This window comes from Schistocerca americana, chromosome 1, assembly GCF_021461395.2.
Source record: "Schistocerca americana isolate TAMUIC-IGC-003095 chromosome 1, iqSchAmer2.1, whole genome shotgun sequence".
Lineage (NCBI taxonomy): Eukaryota > Metazoa > Arthropoda > Insecta > Orthoptera > Acrididae > Schistocerca > Schistocerca americana.
This window is the reverse complement of record NC_060119.1, coordinates 1,041,268,057-1,041,292,450: the sequence shown is the minus strand read 5'-3', so window position 1 is coordinate 1,041,292,450 and position 24,394 is coordinate 1,041,268,057. Positions and strand designations below refer to the sequence as shown.

General features: G+C 46.0%; 1 protein-coding gene across 1 annotated transcript in view; it reads right to left on the bottom strand.

Annotated features, from left to right (window-relative positions):
* LOC124549450 (phospholipase B1, membrane-associated-like) overlaps positions 1–24,394 on the bottom strand; it is a 271,696-nt gene that overhangs the window by 175,538 nt on the left and 71,764 nt on the right. The window contains exon 2 of the mRNA XM_047125245.1: positions 22,088–22,361. Within this exon, the coding sequence (XP_046981201.1) occupies positions 22,088–22,285 (198 nt within the window). The 5' untranslated portion in view covers positions 22,286–22,361. The remainder of the gene's footprint in view (positions 1–22,087; positions 22,362–24,394) is intronic.

The following is a 24,394-nucleotide window of genomic DNA, read 5'->3' as shown; positions in this document are numbered from 1 at the left end:
ACCAGTGGTGCGCGATAAGTATGCCATGCGGTAAGTATAATTATCGTGATTCAAAATGCCCTCGCCTTCATGGAACACGTCAAGCACGAAGGGATAGATGTGGTCTGCATTGATCTTCTCATAGCCCACAGCTGCCATCAGTTTTACATTAATACCAAAGGGCCCATGGAAACCCAACTGAATGTACCACGTGGAATAATTCTGCTCCCAAGGGCCTGTGTGTGTGGCGCAGTGTGTACGCATGCCCTTATTATACTAATCTTGTTTCTGCATTCCCTAGCGAGCTACAGGCTGACAATTATCATGAAAAGAAAAACGTAAATTAGTTACAAACTGCGGCGTCCACACACTTCATTCAACATGTAAACGTCACTACAGGTATTTGGATTTATTTTATGACATGTTCGATATGCCTGCCATCATTGGTGATATGGCGCAGACGAATAGCGAAATTCTGTATGACCTGCCGAAGTGTAGGAACATCGATGCTGTGGATGACCTCCTGAACGGCTGTTTTCAGCTCAGCTGTGGTTTTGGGGTTATTGCTGTACACCTTGTCTCTAATGTAGCCCCACAAAAAGGAGTCGCATGTGTTCAGATCCGGAGAATATTGCGACCAATTGGGGCCCTTGCCAGTTGCCTCTGGGTAACCCAGAGCCAGAATGCGGTTCCCAAAGCCTCTCCTACTTCGATGGAGTACAGCTCCGTCTTACATGAACCACATCTTGTGAAAATCAAGATCACTTTGGATAATGAGGACGAAATCATATTCCAGAACCTTCACTTACCGTTCGGTAGTTACAGTGCCATCAAGGAATATAGCACCGATTATTCCGTGTTGGACCATTGCACACCACAGAGGCACCCATTGAGGGTGAAGAGACTTCTTGATCGGGAAACGCGGATTTTCAGTCCCCCAAATCCGCAAATTTTGTGTACTGACGTATCCATCCAAATTAAAGTTGGCTTCATCGCTAAACCAAACTACACAGCGCATACTGAGACGTGGGGCACAAGCTCAAGAATACTTCAACTCAATAAACTAGAGGCAACAATTACCAATCAAACACAAACCCTGGCTTATAATTTCCAACAGATTTTACTTAACAGTTGCATGACAACACCAAACAATTCAAAAAAAGTTTTGCACTGCTCCGTTTCCCAGAACTCCTGAAGATAGACGTGGATATTGTATCACAGACACCGTCCCTTTGACTGTTCAGCGATGTCACTAAACCCGCCCAAAGATGTAAACAACCATGCATGAGCAGCGCCTACTAGACGGAGGGGGTCCGACAGCCGATCAGTTCCAGTTATTCCACCATGATGGAGGTACACGGCTCGTTTTGTCTGTAGTTCAACCAAGCCTAGACGATCAATACCGCGGTTCGATCGCGTCCATATTGTGCACTTCGTGCCAGAACGGGGTTCTCAACGAGGGAAGTGTCCAGGCGTCTCGGAGTGAATCAAAGCGATGTTGCTCGGACATGGAGGAGATACAGAGAGATAGGAACTGTCGATGACATGCCTCGCTGAGGCCACCCAAGGGCTACGACTGCAGTGGATGACCTCTACCTGTAACGCTGGAAATGCATATCCTTCTATTTCCATCTATTGTACTATAAATTTTTTCCTTATTTTGTTACATGAAGGTATGACATTTCTGTGTCTTTATATATTGTAATTGTTTTACTATTTGTATGTATATATTTATGCATCTATGTCGATGTATGATTGGTTTGTTTTGTGAATATTATTTGTATTTATACGCTGGGTCTGGCCTAGGGAAAACTATGGTATCGAACGAATACATCGATAGGTCGTGTGGAGAACCAAAGTGTTTAGGATCTTTGGTAGTGTTAACTCTGCCGCGTGGAGCGCGGGCTGAGCAGAGGGAGTCTGGCTGGAGTAGTGCAGTGGAGCAGGTGTGTTGTGTGACGCTCCCGCGAGTTGCCTCGCTTTCGGGGTTTGGCAGCATGTAATTGCGCTCGAATTGCTATGATAGTTTCTGACACGGGGTTGCGGACGGGAAGCGTTAGCTGGCACACATCAAGAGCCCGTTTCGGCTGGAGACCGTGTCGAGAAGAAGGCGCGCCAATATCCAGCTTCTGCAACAGCGACGGCCAACAATGAGTGACTGTCGCCACCTCCTCGATCGACGACTTCAAACCTTCAATCAACCAACAAGGAAGACTGGAAGCACATAAAGTTTTTGAACTGTATGGCAGACCTCAGCTTTTAAAATTGTTGCATCACAAAATTACAGCAATTTAGCATGAACCTTTATTGTTCATTGTCCCAATTGCATTACCAAGCTGGGTCCCTTCCTTTTCCGGAATGAACCCGAGTGTCGTTGAAATTCAAACGCCAGCACTAAAGTAATAACATTCGATTTCCCTGCTTTAATTTCAAAGTTCAGTTAAGGTATTCATAGCTGGCTACAATATTCAGATTACACAAGCACAAATTAAGAGTGTGAGTTTTGTTACCGTATTTTAGCTCACCTGTGACTGCAGCTCAGCTTGGTACGTACTAAATTTTACTATTGTTAATTGTTCATAATCATTTAATTCAGGTTCAAAGTTAAATCTCTTATTTCTAAATTGCGTAGATTCAAGTAGCTTTTGAAATGATTGTTGAGGTAGCCCAAGACTAACCGTATTTTACTGAATTTCGATGTGCTTCAGAAACAAAGCTCACTATTAATTTCAGTCACTAAATTAACTTTCAGTTTTCCGGTTTTATTAATTCTTTTGCTAAATTAAGTCAGAGTGTAGCGAAATTTATTACTTCTGACAAACCTTCAGTTTTCACACTACACGTGTCAACCTTCAGTTGCCACTCTTCTAGTGCTAATTATATGTGTAATAACCTTTCTTTTTCAGTTCCTATAGTAATTGTCCATAGGACTGGCGACCCTAATTTCCCCCAAATCTCAAATATCTAATTAACGCTAGTTAACTGTTAACGTAACGGTCGCACATTTACTTTCTTTATTAACTTCACCCCTTTTCAAAATTAATTTCCACCAGTTTCATTTGCATTTTTCCTTTCAGTTAGATGTAACCCTTTCCTCCCTCTTTACCGACAGATTAACTTCGGTGACGATTGCTTTTCCCAAATTGCCATTAGGTACACGCGGTTTAATTTTTCACTGTCATTAAGGTCGATAAGTGAGGGGGAAGTTACATACCTACCGATTATGGCTCGGAGGAACCCTGACAGCAACGCCACAACGTTGAATAACGATTTTCGTGCAGCCACAGGGCGTCGTGTTACGACTCAAACTGTGCGCAATTGGCTGCATGATGCTCAACTGCACTCCTAACGTCCACGACAAGGACCATCTCTGCAACAACGACACCATGCAACACGGTACAGATGGGCCCAGCAACATGCCAAATAAACCGATCAGGTTTGGCATCACGTTCTCTTCACCGATGAGTGTCTCATATGCATTCAACCAGACAATCGTCGGAGACGTGCTTGGAGGCAACCCGGCCAGGCTGTACGCCTTACACACACTGTTCAGAGAACAGAACAAGGTGGAAGTTCCCTGCTGTTTTGGGGTGGCATTATGTGAGGCCGACGTACGCCGCTAGTGGTCATGGAAGGCACCGTAACGGCTGTGCGATACGTGAATGCCATCCTCCGACCGATAGTGCAACCATAGCGGCAGCATATTGGAGAGGCATTCGTCTGCATAGACGACAACTCGCGTCCCCATCGTGGACATCTTGTTAATGACTTGCTTAAGGGTAACGACATCAAAAATGACTCTTAGCACTATGGGACTTAACATCTTAGGTCATCAGTCCCCTAGAACTTAGAACTACTTAAACCTAACTAACCTAAGGACATCACACACATCCATGCCCGAGGCAGGATTCGAACCTGCGACCGTAGCAGTCCCGCGGTTCCGGACTGCAGCGCCTAGAACCGCACGGCCACAGCGGCCGGCGATAACGACATTGCTCGACTAGAGTGGGCAGCATGTTCTCCAGACATGAACCCTATCGAATGTGCCGGGATCGATTGCAAAGAGCTCTGAGGGATCTACGTCGAATCGCCGTCGAGGAATGGAACAATCTGGACCAACAGTGCCTTGATGAACTTGTGGAATGTATGCCACGGCGAATACAGGCATGCATCAATGCTTGATGACGTGCTACTGGGTATTAGAGGTACCGGTGTGTACAGCAATTTGGACCACCACGTCTCAAAGTCTCACTGTATGGTGGTACAAGCAATGTATGGTTTTCATGAGCAATAAAAAGGGCGGAAATGATGTTTATATTGATCTCTATTCCAATTTTCTTTACAGGTTCCGGAACTCTCGGAACCGAGGTGATACAAAACTTTTTTGATGTGTGTTTACACAATCGCCCTAGAATTTGAAACATTCCTAAACAGACAATAAATAATTTAAACCCCTCTTTAGATAACTCTAAGGACGATACAAACGATAAATGGTTTACGGAGAAAACCTTCCTCAGAAGCAGGACATCTTTTAAGATATAACAGCAGAAACAATTTCTCTTTCTGAATAAGGTATTAAAAACCCAGTACAATGAAAGGCATCTTTCAGGTAATATAAAATTTCAGTGACAAGTAATGGGACATCAGGGGTACGCGGAAACTACAACTCAGATCGAGCCTGAATGAAAGCTGAAATGAACGCTGAAGAAGGAAAGACGGACACCTCGGCGTGACCAGGAACAAATAATAACCGTATAGTTTTAACGTTCTAGTGCAAACCATTCAGAAATTATGATGATTTTATTTCATATATTTTAATAATTGTCACCCTGTATATATAGAGATTGTTCTTTATCTCAACATACCACACTTAATGTTATTTCGTGAAATTTTGAAAGTAGCAGGATAAACTGGGGAGGCTGTTTTTCAAGAATCTTCCATTTGAGGTTTTTCAGCATGTCCCTAATGCTTTCCCAAGCACATGTTTGTATGTGTTAGAACTGCCTTGTCAGTCCTATTTGGAATGGCTCGCAGACACCAGGGTATTATTACAGAACGGATTATATGGGTGTATTGTGAGCAATCTTCTGTGATACGTCCGCTGGCGGCCACTTCGCCAACTCACAGTGTGAACGGCTGAGTACGGGGCGGGAGTATGACCCCATGGAGCGGCGCCAGTGATGCATTCTGCAAATACGCAATAGGTGGGGGAGTGTCTCGCGGCAGTAAAACGACTGGCTGCTTTGACGTTTCGGACCAGAAACCGGCATCGCGTCACTATCTGTTGTACACGCCCAGCTTCAATGACAGATGAACGACTGACGTGGAAGTCCATGTTCCAGTGGAATATGTTTGTATATTCGTATCTACAAAATTCGTGTACTATTCCTCATTTTTATCTATGTGCATTAAACAAATCAGTGAGTATACTAAAATGGTTGTCTGCCATTAAAAGGATAAATATGGTCCTAACTACATGTCACTTGTGCTTAAGATCTTTCGCCTGACAGAAAAAAAGCGTATGAATGCTATTTATGGCGCCGTCGTAGGAGCGCACTCAAGATTAAACAGCAGTCAACATTTCTTGTGACGTAAGTGGTGAAGTTAATTATTATTATGCATTTAAATGTCAAGAAATATGTTACGGTATTGAAGGTCTTCTCGCAAACTTAATAGAACAAGACCATACATGCGCTACTGGCACAATTGGGATACCTTTAAAGAAATGTATATGGATATTTTGAATGTAATTATTACTCTGTGCCCAAAACGTACTTTGAAGTTGTATTAATGTTTGCCTAAACCAAATGAAAAACGTTCGGATTTCATCAACACTCTCGTAGCGCTTGGTGTATGAGATGAAACTCTCACATTTTTCTAGGCATCTTCATCACTTCTTAGTGTAAATTTTTGCGTCGCCAGAAACTCCGTCATGCCACTAAAGTTTTAATTTTGTGCTAGTAGACAGCACACAGTTTAGATCAGTGCATTCTAGTTTGAGTATTAATTTCGTGCAGTAACTTTTCGACAAACAGGATTTCTAATGGCAGGTATCCGTAAACAGGTCAACTTCAGTAGAGAAATTTATTTCTGTTTAGTAGCTTGCGTTCTCAGAGTACAGTGAGAAATCTGCACAGCAACTTTTAGTGTTACTTCATTCTCCTCTGGTATATGTTCAAACAAAGTATCGCCGTTTGAGACCTTATATCTAATTTATACACAGTACTATATGGCTAGCGACTGTGCTTGTTGTGAGCGGATACAAGGCGAGAGGACTGCTGTCCGTAAACAGCTGGAAGCTGTGTTGGTTACCGTCGACAAGGTTCTAGCTAATGCTCAACGTCGAGGTGAAGCCAGTAACGAGACCTGCGATTCCTTTGGTGCGACTGGAATCCCCTGGTGACCCGGACATCGCTGCGGCTTCTGATACGCAGCATCTCACCGGTCCGTCCTCATTCCAGAGTGGGTTGCAGATAGTGGTAGGTTCGCATGTCACTGGGCGGAAGGCAAAAGAGGGATCAGGCCGTGCGGCTGGCTCCCTACGTCTTAGGAACAGGTACGAGGCGCTACCCAGTGTTGATAACTCTGAGCCAGCACGGGATGCCGCTTCTGTTGGGCCAGAGGTCGATTTTCCTGCCCAGTCCGGATAAGTACAGAGGGTGGGTACGCTAGTCATTGGGAGCTCAAATGTCAGCCGGGTGATGGAGCCCCTTAGGGGGTAGCAGGCAAGGCGAGAAAGGATTCCAGTGTGCATTCAGTATGTTTGCCGGGAGGTCTCATCCGTGATTTGGAGGAGGCCCTGCCGGCAGCTATCGAGCACATTGGGTGCATCCGGCTGCATGTCGTGGCACATGTCGGCAAGAATGAAGCCAACCGCTTGGGTTCTGAGGCATCCTCGACTCCTTTCGGCGGCTCGCTGATTTGGTGAAGGCAACTAGCAACGCAAGCGGGGTGCAGGCTATGCTGTGTATTTGAGCATCGTACCCAGGGTTGATAGCGGTCCTCTGGTTTGGAGCAGAATGGAAGGTCTGAACTAGAGGCTCGACGACTCTGCGACGGTATCGGATGCGCATTTCTTGACCTCCGCTATCGGGTCCAGAATTGTAGGATTCCCCTTAATAGGGTAGCGGAGTACGTGTGGCGTGCACATGGGGCTTTTTCGGTTAAAGAACCCCTTCCTTGGGACCAAAGGCGATTTGACTTTTAAATCAGCCACAGCGACGTCAGAGGAACTTCGTCCTCGCAGATCAGAGGTAGAAAAAATAAACATTAATATGATTTTAGTAAACTGCAGGAGCAACCAAGGAAAGGTTTCCCATTTACTATCGCTTACTGAAGATTATAATGCACAGACAGTTTTGGGAACGAAAAGCTGGTTGAAACCAGACGTCAGTGACAACGAAATCCTAAGTTCACATTGAAATGTTTATCGTAAGGATAGGTTAGTCACTAATGGTGGCGGCGTGTTTATTGTATTAAAAAATTCGATATGTTGTAGCGACGTTATCACGTATTCCGAATGTGAATTTATCTGGGTGAAAATGAGTATGAAAGAACGGGCAAAAATGGTGATCGGATGCTTTTAGAGACCACCTGGGTCAGGATGTGTAGTTGTAGAGCGCTTTAGACAGAACTTGCTGAATATCATAAGTAATTGTCCTGATGATGCCGCTGTAATAGGTGGTTACTTCAACTTGCCAGGTATAGATTGGGAGTGTTATGCCATCGAAACTGGTGGCAGAGACAGGGAATCGTGTGGCATTGTTCTGGACGTCTTGTCCGAAAATTACCTTGAGCAGACAATTAGAGAACCAACTCATGAGAGTAACGTCTTAGACCTCCTGACAACAAACAGACCTGAACTTACCGAATCAGTTAACATAGAGGAAGGTATCAGTGATCATAAGGCTGTACCCGCATCTATGACGAGGGGTGCTACCAGGAATGTTAAGAAACGTAGGGAGATATATTTGCATGGGTGACAGGATACAAATTTCAGAATATCTCAGCAGTCAGCATCAAATATTCGTTGATGAGGTCGAAGATGTGGAGAACAAATGGAAAAAATTCAAAGGCATCGTTCAATATGCCCTAGACAAGTACGTTCCGAGTAAGGTTTTAAGGGCCCTCCCGGATGGCCGTGCGGGAAGGAGCGCCTGGTCTCGGTCACGAATCCGCCCGGTGGATTTGCGTCGAGGTCCGGTGAACCGGCCAGTCTGTGGATAGTTTTTAGGCGGTTTTCCATCTGCCTCAGTGAATGCGGGCTGGTTCCCCGTATTCCGCCTCAGTTACACTATGTCAGCGATTGCTGTGCAAACAAGTTCTCCACGTACGCGTACACCACCATTACTGTACCACGCAAACATAGGGGTTACACTCGTCTGGTGTGAGACGTTCCCTGGGGGTCCATCGGGGCCGAACCGCACAATAACCCTGGGTTCGGTGTGGAGCGCGGCTGTGGCGGGGACGGAGCCTCTCCGTCGTTTCTAGGTAGCCGGTTAACATACATACAATGCATACAAGGTTTCAAGGGATGGGAAATATCCACCATGGTTTAATAGACGTGTTAGAAAAGCGCTACGTAAAAAAAGAGCATTTCATCTTAGATTCAAGAGAAGCAAAAACCTAGCTGACAAATAGAAGCTGAACGAAGCGAAAATGAGCGTAAGGAGAGCAATGAGAGAAGCTTTCAATGATGTTGAAAATAAGACGTTCTCAACCGACCTGAGTAAAAACTTTAGTAGATTTTGGTCGTATGTTAAACCAGTAAGTGGGTCAAAATCATCTATTCATTCTCTCAGCGACCACACCGGCACCGGAACAGAAGATAACAGAAAGGAGGCCGGAATACTGAATTCGGTCTTCCGAAGTTGTTTCACTGCGGAAGATCGTTGCACCATCCCCTCCTTTCAATCGTCGTACGAACATCGAAATGGCAGATATTGAAATAGCAGAGTGCGCAACTGAAAAGCAGCAGTGGAAAGGACTCAGGGCCAGACGAGATACCTACAAGATTCTATAAAGATTATGCGAAAGAACTTGGTCCCCTTCTAGCAGTAATTTATCGTAGATCGCTTGAACAACGAAAGGTACCTAACGATTGGAAAAAAGCGCTGATCATTTCCGCTTTTAAAACATGCCGTAAGACAGATCCACGTAATTATAGACCTACATGGTTGACGTCAATCTGTTGTAGAATTATGGGACACTTTTTATGCTCAAGAATTATGACGTTTTTGGAAAATGAACATCTCCTCTATAAAAAATCAACAGAGATCCTGCGAAACTCAGCTCTCTCTGTCCCTCCATGAGAGCCATAGCGCAGTGGACAACGGCGCTCAGGTTGATGCCATGTTCCTTGGTTTCAGTAAGGCATTTGACACCTTCTCACATTGCCGTTTAATGACAAAAATAAGAGCTTACTGAGTATCGGAGCAGACCTGCGATTGGATTCAAGACTTTCTTGCAGCTAAAACTTAACACGTCGCTCTTAACGGAACTACATCGACAGATGTAAAGGTAATATCCGGAGTACCAGAGGGAAGTATGATAGGTCCGTTGTTATTTACAATTTATGAATGATTTAGTAGAAAGCGTCGGATGCTCTTTAAGGCTATTCGCAGGTGATGCAATTGTCTATACCAAAGAAGCAACGGCAGAAGATAGTAAGAATTTGCAGAACGACCTGCAGAAAATTGATGAATGGTGCAGACTCTGGCAGTTGACTCTGAACGTAAATACAGAGGAAAAGAAGTGCACTGCTGTACAGCTGCACTATTGACGACGAACAGCTGGAAACAGCGTCTGCCGTAAAATATCTTGGCGTAACTATCCAGAGCGACCTTAAGTGAAATGACCATATAAAACAGATAGTCTGAAAAGCAACCAGACTCAGATTCATCGGAAGAATCTTAAGGAACTGTAACTCAGCCACTAAATAAGTGGCTTATAAGGCGCTTGTTCACCCAATTCTTGAGTATTGTTCATCTATCTAGGATCTCTATCACGTAGGACTGATAGAGGAGATAGAGAAGATCCAACGAAGAGCTGCGCGTTTCGTCACGGGATCGTTTAGCTGGTGAGAGAGCGTTACGGAGATGCTAAACATATTCCACTGGCAGACGTTAGAAGAGAGGCGTTGTGCATCACGGAGAGATTTGCTTCCCCCCACATACATCTCGCGTATTGACCACGAGGAGAAAATTCGAGAAATTAGAGCCAATACAGAGGCTTACCGACAATCATTCTTTCCAAGCACTACTCGCGAGTGGAGCAGCGTTGGCGGGATCAGACAGTGGTACCGAAAGTTCCATCCGCCACGCACCTTTACGTGGTTTGTGGAGTATGATGCAAATGTAGGTGTAGTAAAGGTGGTTTATTGACATTCTGATTTCAAAATTCGGCCCTTCAGCTGCGCGATCAAGTCTGCGTTTACCAGCGGAGCAGCTCGGACCTGATTACGTCTCCGCTGCGAACTGCTCAAGGAATTTTCACGCAATTTGGGTGCATAGATCCTGAGAAATCAGTACCCAGAATAACCACCTCTGGCCGTAATAACGGCCGTGATACGCCTGGGCATTGAGTCAAACAGAGCTTGGATGGCATGTACAGGTACAGCTGCCCATGCACCTTCAACACGATACCACAGTTCAAGAGGAGTAGTAACTGGCGTATTGGGACAAGCCAGTTGCTCGGCCACCATTGACCAGACGTTTTCAGTTGGTGAGAGATCTGGAGAATGTGCTGACCAGGGCAGCAGTCAAACATTTGCTGTATCCAGAAAGGCCCATACAGGACCTGCAACATGCGATCGTGCATCATCCTGCTGAAATGTAGTGTTTCGCAGGGATCGAATGAAGGGTAGAGCCACGGGTCGTAACACATCTGAAATGTAACGTCTACTGTTCAAAGTGCCGTCAATGCGAACAAGAGGAGATCGAGACATGTAACCAATTGCACCCCATACCATCACGCCGGGTGATACGCCAGTATGGCGATGACGAATACACGCTTCCAATGTGCGTTCACCGCGATGTCGCCAAACACGGATGCGACCATAACGATGCTGTAAACAGAACCTCGATTCATCCGAAAAAATGACGTTTTGCCATTCGTGCACCCAGGTTCGTCGTTGAGTACACCATCGCAGGCGCTCCTGTCTGTGATGCAGCGTCAGGGGTAACCGCAGCGACGGTCTCCGAGCTGATAGTCCAGGCTGCTGCAAACGTCGTAGAACTGTTCGTGCAGATGGTTGTTGTCTTGGAAACGTCCCCACCTGTTGACTCAGGGATCGAGACGTGGCTGCACGATCCGTTACAGCCATGCGGATAAGTTGCCTGTCATCTCGACTGCTAGTGATACGAGGCCGTTGGGATCCAGCACGGCGTTCCGTATTACCCTCCTGAACCCACCGATTCCATATTCTGCTAACAGTCATTGGATCTCGACCAACGCGAGCAGCAATGTCGCGATACGGTAAACCGCAATCGCGATAACTACAATCCGAGCTTTACCAAAATCGGAAACGTGATGGTACGCATTTCTCCTCCTTACACGAGGCATCGCAACAACGTTTCACCAGGCAATGCAGGTCAACTGCTGTTTGTGTACAAGAAATCGGTTGGAAACTTTCCTCATGTCACCTCGTTGTAGGTGTCGCCACCGGCGCCAATCTTGTGTGAATGCTCTGAAAAGCTAATCATTTGCGTATCACAGCATCTTCTTCCTGTCGGTTAAATTTCGCGTCTGTAGCACGTCATCTTCGTGGTGTGGCATTTTTAATGGCCAGTAGTGTACGTTTGGAAAAACTACAGTACAATTTATGTCCTCTACTAAATGTGCAAGACGGAAATCATTCGAAATTGAACGTTTCTTGAGAGATGATGTGCATATTAATCACACGGAGCAGCACTGTTTACGTCAAGATGGTGGACGACGCTGCACGTGAAACGATTATAGAAACTGTCAAATGTTTCATGTTTCGACGTAATATCGACGTGTTAGTGGTCCATGCGGGCCTCTGCGTAAGCACGATTCGAATGCTCGAGCTACCCTTCGAAGTACCTGAATCATTGATCCATGAATCACTCCAACCATATGGCGGAGTAATTAGTCATATAGCCCAACGTTGGGCAAGTTTTAGCACATATCCACTGCTCAACGGTGTTCATCAGGTGCGAATCACCCTGACAATACATGTGTCCCCATATCTAAATATGGGCGGGTGAAGAGCCATTATTACATATGATGGCCAACAATGGACGTGTTCTGGATGTGGTGGTGAAGGATATCTTCGATCTGAGTGCATGAAGAGGAGACTCGTGCAACTACCCAGCGAGGACCTACCAAAGCAGGCCACCCCCACGTCACTACCACTGGTATACATCTACATCTACATCTATACTCCGCGAGCCACCTTACGGTGTGTGGCGGAGGGTACTTATTGTACCACTATCTGATCCCCCCTTCCCTGTTCCATTCACGAATTGTGCGTGGGAAGAACGACTGCTTGTAAGTCTCCGTATTTGCTCTAATTTCTCGGATCTTTTCGTTGTGATCATTACGCGAGATATATGTGGGCGGTAGTAATATGTTGCCCATCTCTTCCCGGAATGTGCTCTCTCGTAATTTCGATAATAAACCTCTCCGTATTGCGTAACGCCTTTCTTGAAGTGTCCGCCACTGGAGCTTGTTCAGCATCTCCGTAACGCTCTCGCGCTGACTAAATGTCCCCATGACGAATCGCGCTGCTTTTCGCTGGATCATGTCTATCTCTTCTATTAATCCAACCTGGTAAGGGTCCCATACTGATGAGCAATACTCAAGAATCGGACGAACAAGCGTTTTGTAAGCTACTTCTTTCGTCGATGAGTCACATTTTCTTAGAATTCTTCCTATGAATCTCAACCTGGCGCCTGCTTTTCCCACTATTTGTTTTATGTGATCATTCCACTTCAGATCGCTCCGGATAGTAACTCCTAAGTATTTTACGGTCGTTACCGCTTCCAATGATTTACCACCTATGGCATAATCGTACTGGAATGGATTTCTGCCCCTATGTATGCGCATTATATTACATTTATCTACGTTTAGGGAAAGCTGCCAGCTGTCGCACCATGCATTAATCCTCTGCAGGTCCTCCTGGAGTACGTACGAGTCTTCTGATGTTGCTACTTTCTTGTAGACAACCGTGTCATCTGCAAATAGCCTCACGGAGCTACCGATGTTGTCAACTAAGTCATTTATGTATATTGTAAACAATAAAGGTCCTATCACGCTTCCCTGCGGTACTCCCGAAATTACCTCTACATCTGCAGATTTTGAACCGTTAAGAATGACATGTTGTGTTCTTTCTTCTAGGAAATCCTGAATCCAATCACAAACCTGGTCCGATATTCCGTAAGCTCGTATTTTTTTCACTAAACGTAAGTGCGGAACCGTATCAAATGCCTTCCTGAAGTCCAGGAATACGGCATCAATCTGCTCGCCAGTGTCTACGGCACTGTGAATTTCTTGGGCAAATAGGGCGAGCTGAGTTTCACATGATCTCTGTTTGCGGAATCCATGTTGGTTATGATGAAGGAGATTTGTATTATCTAAGAACGTCATAATACGAGAACACAAAACATGTTCCATTATTCTACAACAGATTGACGTAAGCGAAATAGGCCTATAATTATTCGCATCTGATTTACGACCCTTTTTGAAAATGGGAACGACCTGCGCTTTCTTCCAGTCGCTAGGTACTTTACGTCCTTCCAGCGATCTACGATAAATTGCTGATAGAAAGGGGGCAAGTTCTTTAGCATAATCACTGTAGAATCTTAAGGGTATCTCGTCTGGTCCGGATGCTTTTCCGCTACTAAGTGATAGCAGTTGTTTTTCAATTCCGATATCGTTTATTTCAATATTTTCCATTTTGGCGTCCGTGCGACGGCTGAAGTCAGGGACCGTGTTACGATTTTCCGCAGTGAAACAGTTTCGGAACACTGAATTCAGTATTTCTGCCTTTCTTCGGTCGTCCTCTGTTTCGGTGCCATCGTGGTCAACGAGTGACTGAATAGGGGATTTAGATCCGCTTACCGATTTTACATATGACCAAAACTTTTTAGGGTTCTTGTTTAGATTGTTTGCCAATGTTTTATGTTCGAATTCGTTGAATGCTTCTCTCATTGCTCTCTTTACGCTCTTTTTCGCTTCGTTCAGCTTTTCCTTATCAGCTATGATTCGACTACTCTTAAACCTATGATGAAGCTTTCTTTGTTTCCGTAGTACCTTTCGTACATGATTGTTATACCACGGTGGATCTTTCCCCTCGCTTTGGACCTTAGTCGGTACGAACTTATCTAAGGCGTACTGGACGATGTTTCTGAATTTTTTCCATTTTTGTTCCACATCCTCTTCCTCAGAAATGAACGTTTGATGGTGGTCACTCAGATATTCTGCGATTTGTGCCCTATCACTCTTGTTAAGCAAATATATTTTCCTTCCTTTCTTGGCATTTCTTATTACACTTGTAGTCATTGATGCAACCACTGACTTATGATCACTGATACCCTCTTCTACATTCACGGAGTCGAAAAGTTCCGGTCTATTTGTTGCTATGAGGTCTAAAACGTTAGCTTCACGAGTTGGTTCTCTAACTATCTGCTCGAAGTAATTCTCGGACAAGGCAGTCAGGATAATGTCACAAGAGTCTCTGTCCCTGGCTCCAGTTCTGATTGTGTGACTATCCCATTCTATACCTGGTAGATTGAAGTCTCCCCCTATTACAATAGTATGATCACGAAACTTCTTCACGACGTTTTGCAGGTTCTCTCTGAGGCGCTCAACTACTACGGTTGCTGATGCAGGTGGTCTATAGAAGCATCCGACTATCATATCTGACCCACCTTTGATACTTAACTTAACCCAGATTATTTCACATTCGCATTCGCTAATAACTTCACTGGATATTATTGAATTCTTTACTGCTATAAATACTCCTCCACCATTGGCGTTTATCCTATCCTTGCGGTATATATTCCATTCTGTGTCTAGGATTTCGTTACTGTTCACTTCCGGTTTTAACCAACTTTCCGTTCCTAATACTATATGCGCACTATTTCCTTCAATAAGAGATACTAATTCAGGAACCTTGCCCTGGATACTCCTGCAGTTTACCAATATTACGTTAACTTTTCCTGTTTTTGGTCTCTGAGGACGGACGTTCTTTATCAACGATGATAATGTCCTCTCTGGTAAGCCGTCAGGTATTTTATCGTTTCGCCCAAGGGGGGGTCCCTCTAACCTAAAAAACCCCCGTGTGCACGCCACACGTACTCTGCTACCCTAGTAGCTGCTTCCGGTGTGTAGTGCACGCCTGACCTGTCTAGGGGGGCCCTACAGTTCTCCACCCAATAACGGAGGTCGATGAATTTGCAACCATTATAGTCGCAGAGTCGTCTGAGCCTCTGGTTTAGACCCTCCACACGGCTCCAAACCAGAGGACCGCGATCGACTCTGGGCACTATGCTGCAGATATTAAGCTCAGCTTGCACTCCGCGTGCGATGCTGGTTGTCTTCACCAAATCAGCCAGCCGCCGGAAGGAACCAAAGATGGCCTCAGAACCCAAGCGGCAGGCGTCATTCGTTCCGACATGTGCTACTATCTGCAGCCGGTCACACCCAGTGCGTTCAATAGCTGTCGGAAGGGCCTCCTCCACATTACGGACGAGACCCCCCGGCAAGCACACCGAGTGCACACTGGCATTCTTCCCCGACCTACCCGCTATTTTCCTGAGGGGCTCCATAACCCGCCTAACGTTGGAGCTCCCTATAACTAATAGGCCCGCCCTCTGTGACTGTCGGGACCTTGCCGGAGAATCGGCCACTGGCCCAACAGGCGAGGCATCCTGTGGTGGCTCGGAAACGATGTCATCACCACTAGGAAGCACCCCGTACCTGTTGGAAAGGGGTAAGGCAGCTGCCACGCGGCCAGATCCCACCTTCGCCTTTCGGCCAGGCACGCGCGAGCCCACCACTGTCCGCCATTCACCCTGGAGTGATGGCTGACCGGTAAGATGCTCACTGCCGGAAGACGCAGCGACATCAGCGGTTCCATGTGATTCCAAGGCCACCAAAGTAGGCATAGGTCTCACCACAGTTGCCCCAACGCCACTACGAGCCGACGCCTGCGCCTCGAGCTCGATGAGCCTAACAGACAAAGCCTCCACCTGCCCCCGAAGAGTGGCCAATTCTCCTTGCGTCCGCTCACAACAACCACAGTCCCTACACATGACTATGTTTACCCTACTCTATACGGTGACAAATTCCCAAGATAATCTTCTGATGAGCTACTCTGATAATCAAGAAACACTCACTGAAATACGAGACGCGAAAACTACGCTAGGTTTTCCCAGAAAAACTATTTAAAAGCCAAGCGCAGCAAATAAGTACAAAAACGCTTTATACAAACAGTACTCGCTGCTGCTGGTGCTCTCGCTCTGGCTGTCACAAGACAACTGCTGATTCAAGTGACGGCCGCACTGCTCTCCAAATGCTGGTATCCGTGCTGAGAGACGGGGTTCCGGACGTTATGAAATACATATCATCAGAATTTTCGAAAACCATTAGGTCCAAAAATTTTTATTTGTGCACATATTACAGTCTTATCTCTTCACTCGACATGGAACTGAGTTTCTCTTCGTTGTCGGTCATATTTACAGTGCTACATCTAATTACTTAAAGCGGTGAACGAAATTTTATAGAGTTTACATAGGTAAAAACGCAGTGTGTAAACTTTGCGTATGGTAGATTTTAGCTCATATGTTGCAGTGAATGGAATGTAGATGAGATGTCGCAATTTTATTTCAAACAGAGAGCGGAACGGTTTCTCATCCTCTCCTCGAACTCTACATCTACATCTACACGGATACCCTGTGAATCACACTTAAGTGGGTGGCAGAGGGTTCATTGAACCACCTTCAGAAATCTCTATTATTCCAATCTCGTATGGCGCGCGGAAAAAACGAACACTTATATCTTTCCGCGCTAGCTCTGATTCCTCTTATTTTATTACGACAATAGTTTCCCCGTACGTAGGTCGGCGTCAACAAAACATTTTCACCATTGAAATTTCGTGAGAAGATTCCGCACCAACGAAAAAAAGCTTTTTTTTTTTAAAAAAAAAATGATCGCCCCAAATCCTCTGTCATTTCGGTGGCACACTCTCCCCTATTTCGCAATAATACGAAACGTGCTGCCCCTCCTTGAAGTTTTTCTATGTACTTCGTCAATTCTATTTAGTAAGGATCCCACACCGGTTTAGCAGTATTCTAGAAGAGGACGGACAAGCATAGTTTAGGCAATCTCTTTAGTTACATTTTCTAAGTGTCCTGCCAATAAAACACAGTCTTTGGTTAGCTTTCCCCATAGCACTTAAGTGTTCTTCCAATTGAAATTGTTCTTAATCGTAATTCCCACGTATTTTGTTGAATTTACGGCCTTTAGATTTGACTGATTTATCGTGTAACCGAAGCTAACGTTTTCCTTTTAGACTCATGTGTATAAGACCATACCACAAATTTCCAATTTTCCATCTGGAAACAATCTAAAACGGCCGCTCAGATTGTCTCCCAAATCGTTTATACTGATAAGAAACAGCAAAGGGCCTATAACACTACCTTGGGGAACGCCAGAAATCACTACTGTTTTACTCCATGACTCTCCGTCAATTACTGCGAACTGTGACCTCTCTGACAGAAAAATCACGAATCCAGCCATATAAGTGAGACGATGTTCCAGAAGCACGCAATTACACTGCAAGCCGCTTGTGTGGTACAGTGTCAAAAGCCTTCCGGAAATCCAGAAATACGGAATCAATTTGAAATCCCTTGTTAATAGCACTCAACACTTTGTGCTAGTAAAGAGATAATTGTGTTTCACAAGCACGATGTTTGCTAAACCCGAGTTGACTGTGTGACAGTAGGCCGTTTTCTTCGAGGTAATTCATAATGTTCGAACACAATACATGTTCTAAAATCCTGCTGCATATCGACATTAATGATATGGGCCAGTAATTTAGTGAATTACTCCTACTACCAATTGGGTTTTATATCCGACGGACGGTCGCATACGACATGCCCGTTCACGTGGTTGTGCATCGAGAATCATGTGGTCATAACAATCGTCGTATCTCATAAACGATTCAAAATATAGAAAAGAGGTGTTTTGCAAATGATAGCACGCAATGAGATACATAAGTTGTTGTTACAGATACTCTAAACACTTTTATTCACCGCGACATGGAAGTAATTCGTCCGCAGCGGTTAGTGGTCGGTAGCTCAGGATGCATACAAACGTCCATAGCACTGTAGAAAAAGTCAAGTTACATGCGTATACACGTCTACAATGCCTGGAGAATAGCGCAGCAGAACTGGTATACACGTCCATAGCTGCGTAAGGATTAAATATATATTATCCTAAATGTATCTTTCAAAAATTTTTGTCCTAAATCATTGTTAATAGTCATGAGTGTATCTGGGGCTTGTTCTTAGATTTGAGCAATCCTGTTTTTTAAAAACTGGAAATAAAAAGAATAATAGGAAAAGTCTAAATGTTTGAGTCTTGCATGGCCTGCATCTTATCACTCCAAATCCAAGCTGCCTACCATTTCAACAACCATCATAATACTTGCTCGCATGGTATAATCGCACAGTAGCCGTGTGACTTAGCGGACCAAGGATGTCAGTGGGAAACCGTCTGCAGTAGGACCTTGCCACAAGTAACAAGTATTGTTATTACGAGGGTCACACCAAAAGAAATGCACACTATTTTTGTAAAAGTACAGTTTTCATTCTGCATGTGTGAAAGTTTTACGGTGTGCAGATACATCCTTCCTGCTTGTTTTCAAACTTAATTCAACCTCTTCCTGTGAGTGGCGCCGTCACAGCATGTCTTCAAGATGGCTGTTACACTTGCCGTTCGTCAGAAGCTAAGTGCTGTCATAGAATTCCTGTGCTGTGAAAACGAGACAGTGGGAAACATCCACAAGAGGTTGAAAAAGGTGTATGGAGATGCTGCTGTCGATTGCAGTACAGTTAGTCGGTGGGCAAGCAGGTTACATGACGAAAGCGGACACGGCAATATTGAGGATTGTCCTCGCAGCGGCAGGCCTCGTACTGCACACACTCCAGACAATGTGCAGAGAGTTAACGAATTGGTGACTGCTGACAGACGCATCGCAGTGAACGAATTGTCACGCAACGTTGGGATAGGGGAAGGAAGTGTTTGCAGAATACTGAAAGTGTTGGCGTTAAAAAAGGTTTGTGTCAGGTGGGTTCCCAAGATGTTGACAGTGGCTCACAAAGAAACAAGAAAAACAGCATGCAGCGAACTTTTGGAACAGTACGAGAATGGTGGAGATGAATTTCTTGGAAAGATTGTGACAGGTGATGAAACATGGCTCCATCATTTTTCACCAGAAACGAAGAGGCAATCAATGGAGTGGCATCATGCAAATTCACCCAAGAAAAAAAAATTCAAAATCACACCTTCTGCTGGAAAAGTTATGGCCACAGTGTTTTTCGATTCCGAAGGACTCTTGCTTGTGGGTATCATGCCAAGTGGAACCACCATGAATTCTGATGCATATGTGACGACATTGAAGAGACTAAAAGCTCGACTGAGTCGTGTTCGACCTCATTGGCAAAAGCAGGATGTTTCGCTGTTGCACGACAATGCACGGCCACATGTGAGTAAAAAAACATGGAAGCGATCACAAGTGAGGTGTTTTTCCAAAGCTGTTTCACAGAGGAAGACTGCACTGTAGTTCCTTCTCTAGATTGTCGCACAGATGTCAAAATGGTAGATATCGAAATAGATGACAGAGGGATAGAGAAACAATTAAAATCGCTCAAAAGGGAAATAGCCGCTGGACCTTATGGGATACCAGTTCGATTTTACACGGAGTACGCGAAGGAACTTGCCCCCCTTCATGCAGCGGTGTACCGTAGGTCTCTAGAACAGCGTAGCGTTCCAAAGTATTCGAAAAGGGCACAGGTCATCCCCGTTTTCGAGAAGGGACGTAGAACAGATGTGCAGAACTATAGACCTATATCTCTAACGTCGATCAGTTGTAGAATTTTCGAAAACGTATTATGTTCGAGTACAATGACTTTTCTGGAGACTAGAAATCTACTGTGTAGGAATCGGCATGGGTTTCGAAAAAGACGATCGTGTGAAGCCCAGCTCGCGCTATTCGTCCACGAGACTCAAGGGCCATAGACACGGGTTCCCAGGTAGATGAAGTGTTTCTTGACTTCCGCAAGACGTTCGATACAGTTCCCCACAGTCGTTTAATGAACAAAGTAAGAGCATATGGACTATAGGACCAATTGTGTGATTGGATTGAAGAGTTCCTAGATAACAGAACGCAGCATGTCATTCTCAATGGAGAGAAGTCTTCCGAAGTAAGAGTGATTTCAGGTGTGCCGCAGGGGAGTGTCGTAGGACCGTTGCAATTCACAATATACATAAATGACCTTATGGCTAACATCGGAAGTTCACTGAAGCTTTTGGCGGATGATGCTGTAGTATATCGAGAGGTTGTAACAATGCAAAATTGTACTGAAATGCAGGAGGTCTACAGTGTCCAACGGGCACAATATTTCGGCGATCATACATGTCGCCATCATCAGGTGAACTGACAGACTGAGCTCCTGTGAACGTGCCAGCACGGAGATCCGTACGCTATGGCTGCTCAGAGGGAACTGGGTTCGATCGCGGCGGCGGCCGATTTAAATACCCTCCGCCCGCGGCGCGCTCCCTCCGCCGTCCGCGCCCAGCGCCACGGTCGCGCGGTGGCACAGATTGCGACGGCGTCTGAGGCGACGTCGGAGTGGTGGCTCTGTCCGCCGTGGTCGTCACAACTGTACGTTTGCTCGATTTACTCTTGATTAACCCAATCGCTGGTTACCAAGCCTTGCTAAGATTATAGCCACAGTCACGGTTTATGAGGTCGTCATTGGTGCGAATTTCGATGGCCTCTCTAACAACGCTGTCCCAGTATCTCGACGTCTGTACCAGAATCCTCGTGCGTTCATAATCCATAGCGTGATTTTCCGACAAACCGTGTTCAGCGACCGCCGACTTGCTCGAATACATCAGTCGAGTGCGCCTCTGGTGTTCACGGCATCGATCCTCGACGGTACGCATCGTCTGGCCAATATACGACTTGCCACATTGACACGGAATCTGGTACACGCAGGCCTTCCTAAAACCGAGGTCATCTTTGGCGCTCCCCACCAGTGAACGAGTTTTATTCGGAGGACAAAACACAGTGTCGACCCGGTGTTTCCTCAAAATGTGGGCGAATTTCCCCGAGAGTGCGCCTGTATATGGAATAAACGCAGTGCCTACCTCCTCCCTCGTGATTTCATCCATCTCCACGGGTTGTGCAGTAGTGGTTGGGTGGAGAGCACGTTGAATCTGCCACTCTGAGTACCCATTTTTTCGAAATACAGTTCTCAGATGTTCCAATTCCTGGGGTAGACTCTCTGCGTCAGAGATAGTGCGCACCCTGTGTACTAGAGTTTTAAGTACCCCATTCCTGTGTGAAGGGTGGCGGCAGCTGTCTGCGTGCAAATACAGATCAGTGTGCGTTGTCTTCCGATACACCCCATGACCTAGGGTGCCGTCAAGCCTTCTCTTGACCAAGACGTCAAGGAAAGGTAATTTACCCTCCGTTTCAGTCTCCATAGTCGCCGCGGGCGGAGGGTATCTAAATCGGCCGCCGCCGCGACCGAACCCAGTTCCCTCTGAGCAGCCATAGCGTACGGATCTCCGTGCCGGCACGTTTACAGGAGCTCAGTCAGTCAGCTCACCTGATGATGGCGACATGTATGATCGCCGAAATATTGTGCCCGTTGGACACTGTAGACCGGCAGTGCACCCGCGGATATTTTGATTAATGAAAATATTGTTCCTAAAGGATGTATCTACAACTTTCAAACATGTAGAGTAAAAGATGGATTTAAAAAAAAAATAGTGTGCATTTCCTTTGGAGTGAACCTCGTAGATACAGTCATTGAGCACATAGCTTCACTGGGTTAGGACGAACGGTACCTACCTGTGGAACTTGCTGGTAGTTTTCAACGCCAGAGGCAAGGGGCGGGTCGCCCCTGAGGATCGCGAGTGTGGCGTTGAGCGGCCGTCGCTGGGCGGCGCCTGGAGCCACCAGCAGTACCAGGAGCGACGCCAGGGCAAGGTAGGAGGTCCGGCGCCTCGCCCGCACCCTCATCAGCGTCCGCGCCCGGGTGGCCGCCATGCCGGCGTTACCTGCTGCGCCCCAGCGGGCGGACGCCGTCTGCGCTCATGTCCGCTGGCCGGCCGCTGCTCCCCGTCTGCCAACAGTAAAACAGCGCGCGTCACTCAACTGCTCTTCAGGGAGCGCGTACGCTGCTGTTCACTTGTAGGTCTCTAGTTCTAGCGTGCGTACACTTAAGTTACGAGTTACCGGTGTGAAGTGCGAGAAGACACTGCCCTTCTTCACTCAAATGAAGCACCAGAACGTAGGTAAAAAAATAGAGAAATAAAAATGAAAGAGATAACGATGCACCACGAATGAACTATCCGAATGGGTCAGAAATCGGTAGACTTTGTACACGTACAGACAAACAAATGATTACAAAATGGTTCAAATTGCTCTAGGCACGAAGGGACTTAACATCGGACGTCATCAGTCTCCTAGACTTAGAACTACTGAAACCAAAGGACATCACACACATCCATGCCCGAGGCAGGACTCGAACCTACGACCGTAGCAGCCGCGTGGTTCCGGACTGAAGCGCCTAGAACCGCTCGGCCACCGTGGCCGGACAAATAGTTCCAGAAACATAGACGATTTATTCAAGAGAAAGATCTTCACAAACTGAGCTGACCATCGGGTCTCAGTTCGAAGTGAGACTCATCACTAAAGAGAATTCTACTCTAGTAGGACAGCGGTGGTATAGCAACCTGATTATTGCCCGCCACACGGCCCGACGACTAGGAGAGATGTTGTGTGCTGCCATTTCATTTCGTAGCACAACCACAATGGCTCTGAGCACTATGGGACTCAACTGCTGAGGTCATTAGTCCCCTAGAACTTAGAACTAGTCAAACCGAACTAACCTAAGGACATCACACACATCCATGCCCGAGGCAGGATTCGAACCTGCGACCGTAGCGGTCTCGCGGGTCCAGACTGCAGCGCCAGAACCGCGCGGCCACTTCGGCCGGCTCGTAGCACAACCCCTTCGGTTGTCATCCGCGGCACCATAGCAAGACAACGGTACGTTGACGATATTCTACGCCCCGTTTTGTTGCCCTTCGTGGCAAGCCATCCTGGGCTAACATTTCTGCAAGTTACTGCCGCCCGCACACAGCGAGAGTTTCTACTGTTTGTCTTCGTACTTACCTAACCCTACCTTCGTCAGCAAGTGCGCCGGATTTTTCTCTAGTTGAGAACACTGGAACATTGTTGACAGTGCCCTCCAACCAGCTTGGGAATTTGACAGTCTGGTGTACAAACTGCACAAAATTTAACACGCCATCCCTCAGGAAGGCGTCCAACAACCCTGTCAGTGAAGGCCAAACAGAATAACTGCTTCGAAGGCATTACTGACTTGCTCAATTTGTGACGCTCTTTCACAGGGATAAATCATTCAAGTTTTCTGAAGCTGTAATCATATACTTCTCTGTACATCACATCTACCGATTTCCGATAGTTCCTTCGTGGTGTGTGCATATATATACAGGGTGGTCCATTGATCGTGACCGGGCCAAATATCTCACGAAATAAGCGTCAAACAAAAAAACTACAAAGAACGAAACTTATCTAGCTTGAAGGGGGAAACCTGATGGCGCTACGGCTGACCCGCTAGATGGCGCTGCTATAGATCAAACGGATATCAATTGCGTTTTTTTAAAATAGGGACCCCCATTTTTTATTATATGTTTTAGTTGGACCACTTTTTTCGCTTTCTGATAGATGGCGCTATGATAGTCACAAACGTATAAGTACGTGGTATCACGTACCATTCCTCCAGTGCGGACGGTATTTGCTTCGTGAGTTACAGAAAAATGGACCGTTTATCAATTGCAGAAAAGGACGATATCCTGTTGATGTATGGCTATTGTGAGCAAAATGCCCAACGGGCGTGTGCTATGTATGCTGCTCGGTATCCTGGACGACATCGTCCAAGTGTCCGGACCGTTACCTTATTTAAGGAAACAAGAAGTGTCCAGCCACGTGTGAAACGTCAACCACGACCTGCAACAAATGATGGTGCCCAAGTAGGTGCTTTAGCTGCTGTCGCGGCTAATCCGCTCATCAGTAGCAGACAAACTGCGCGAGAATCGGGAATATCAAAAACGTCGGTGTTGAGAATGCTAC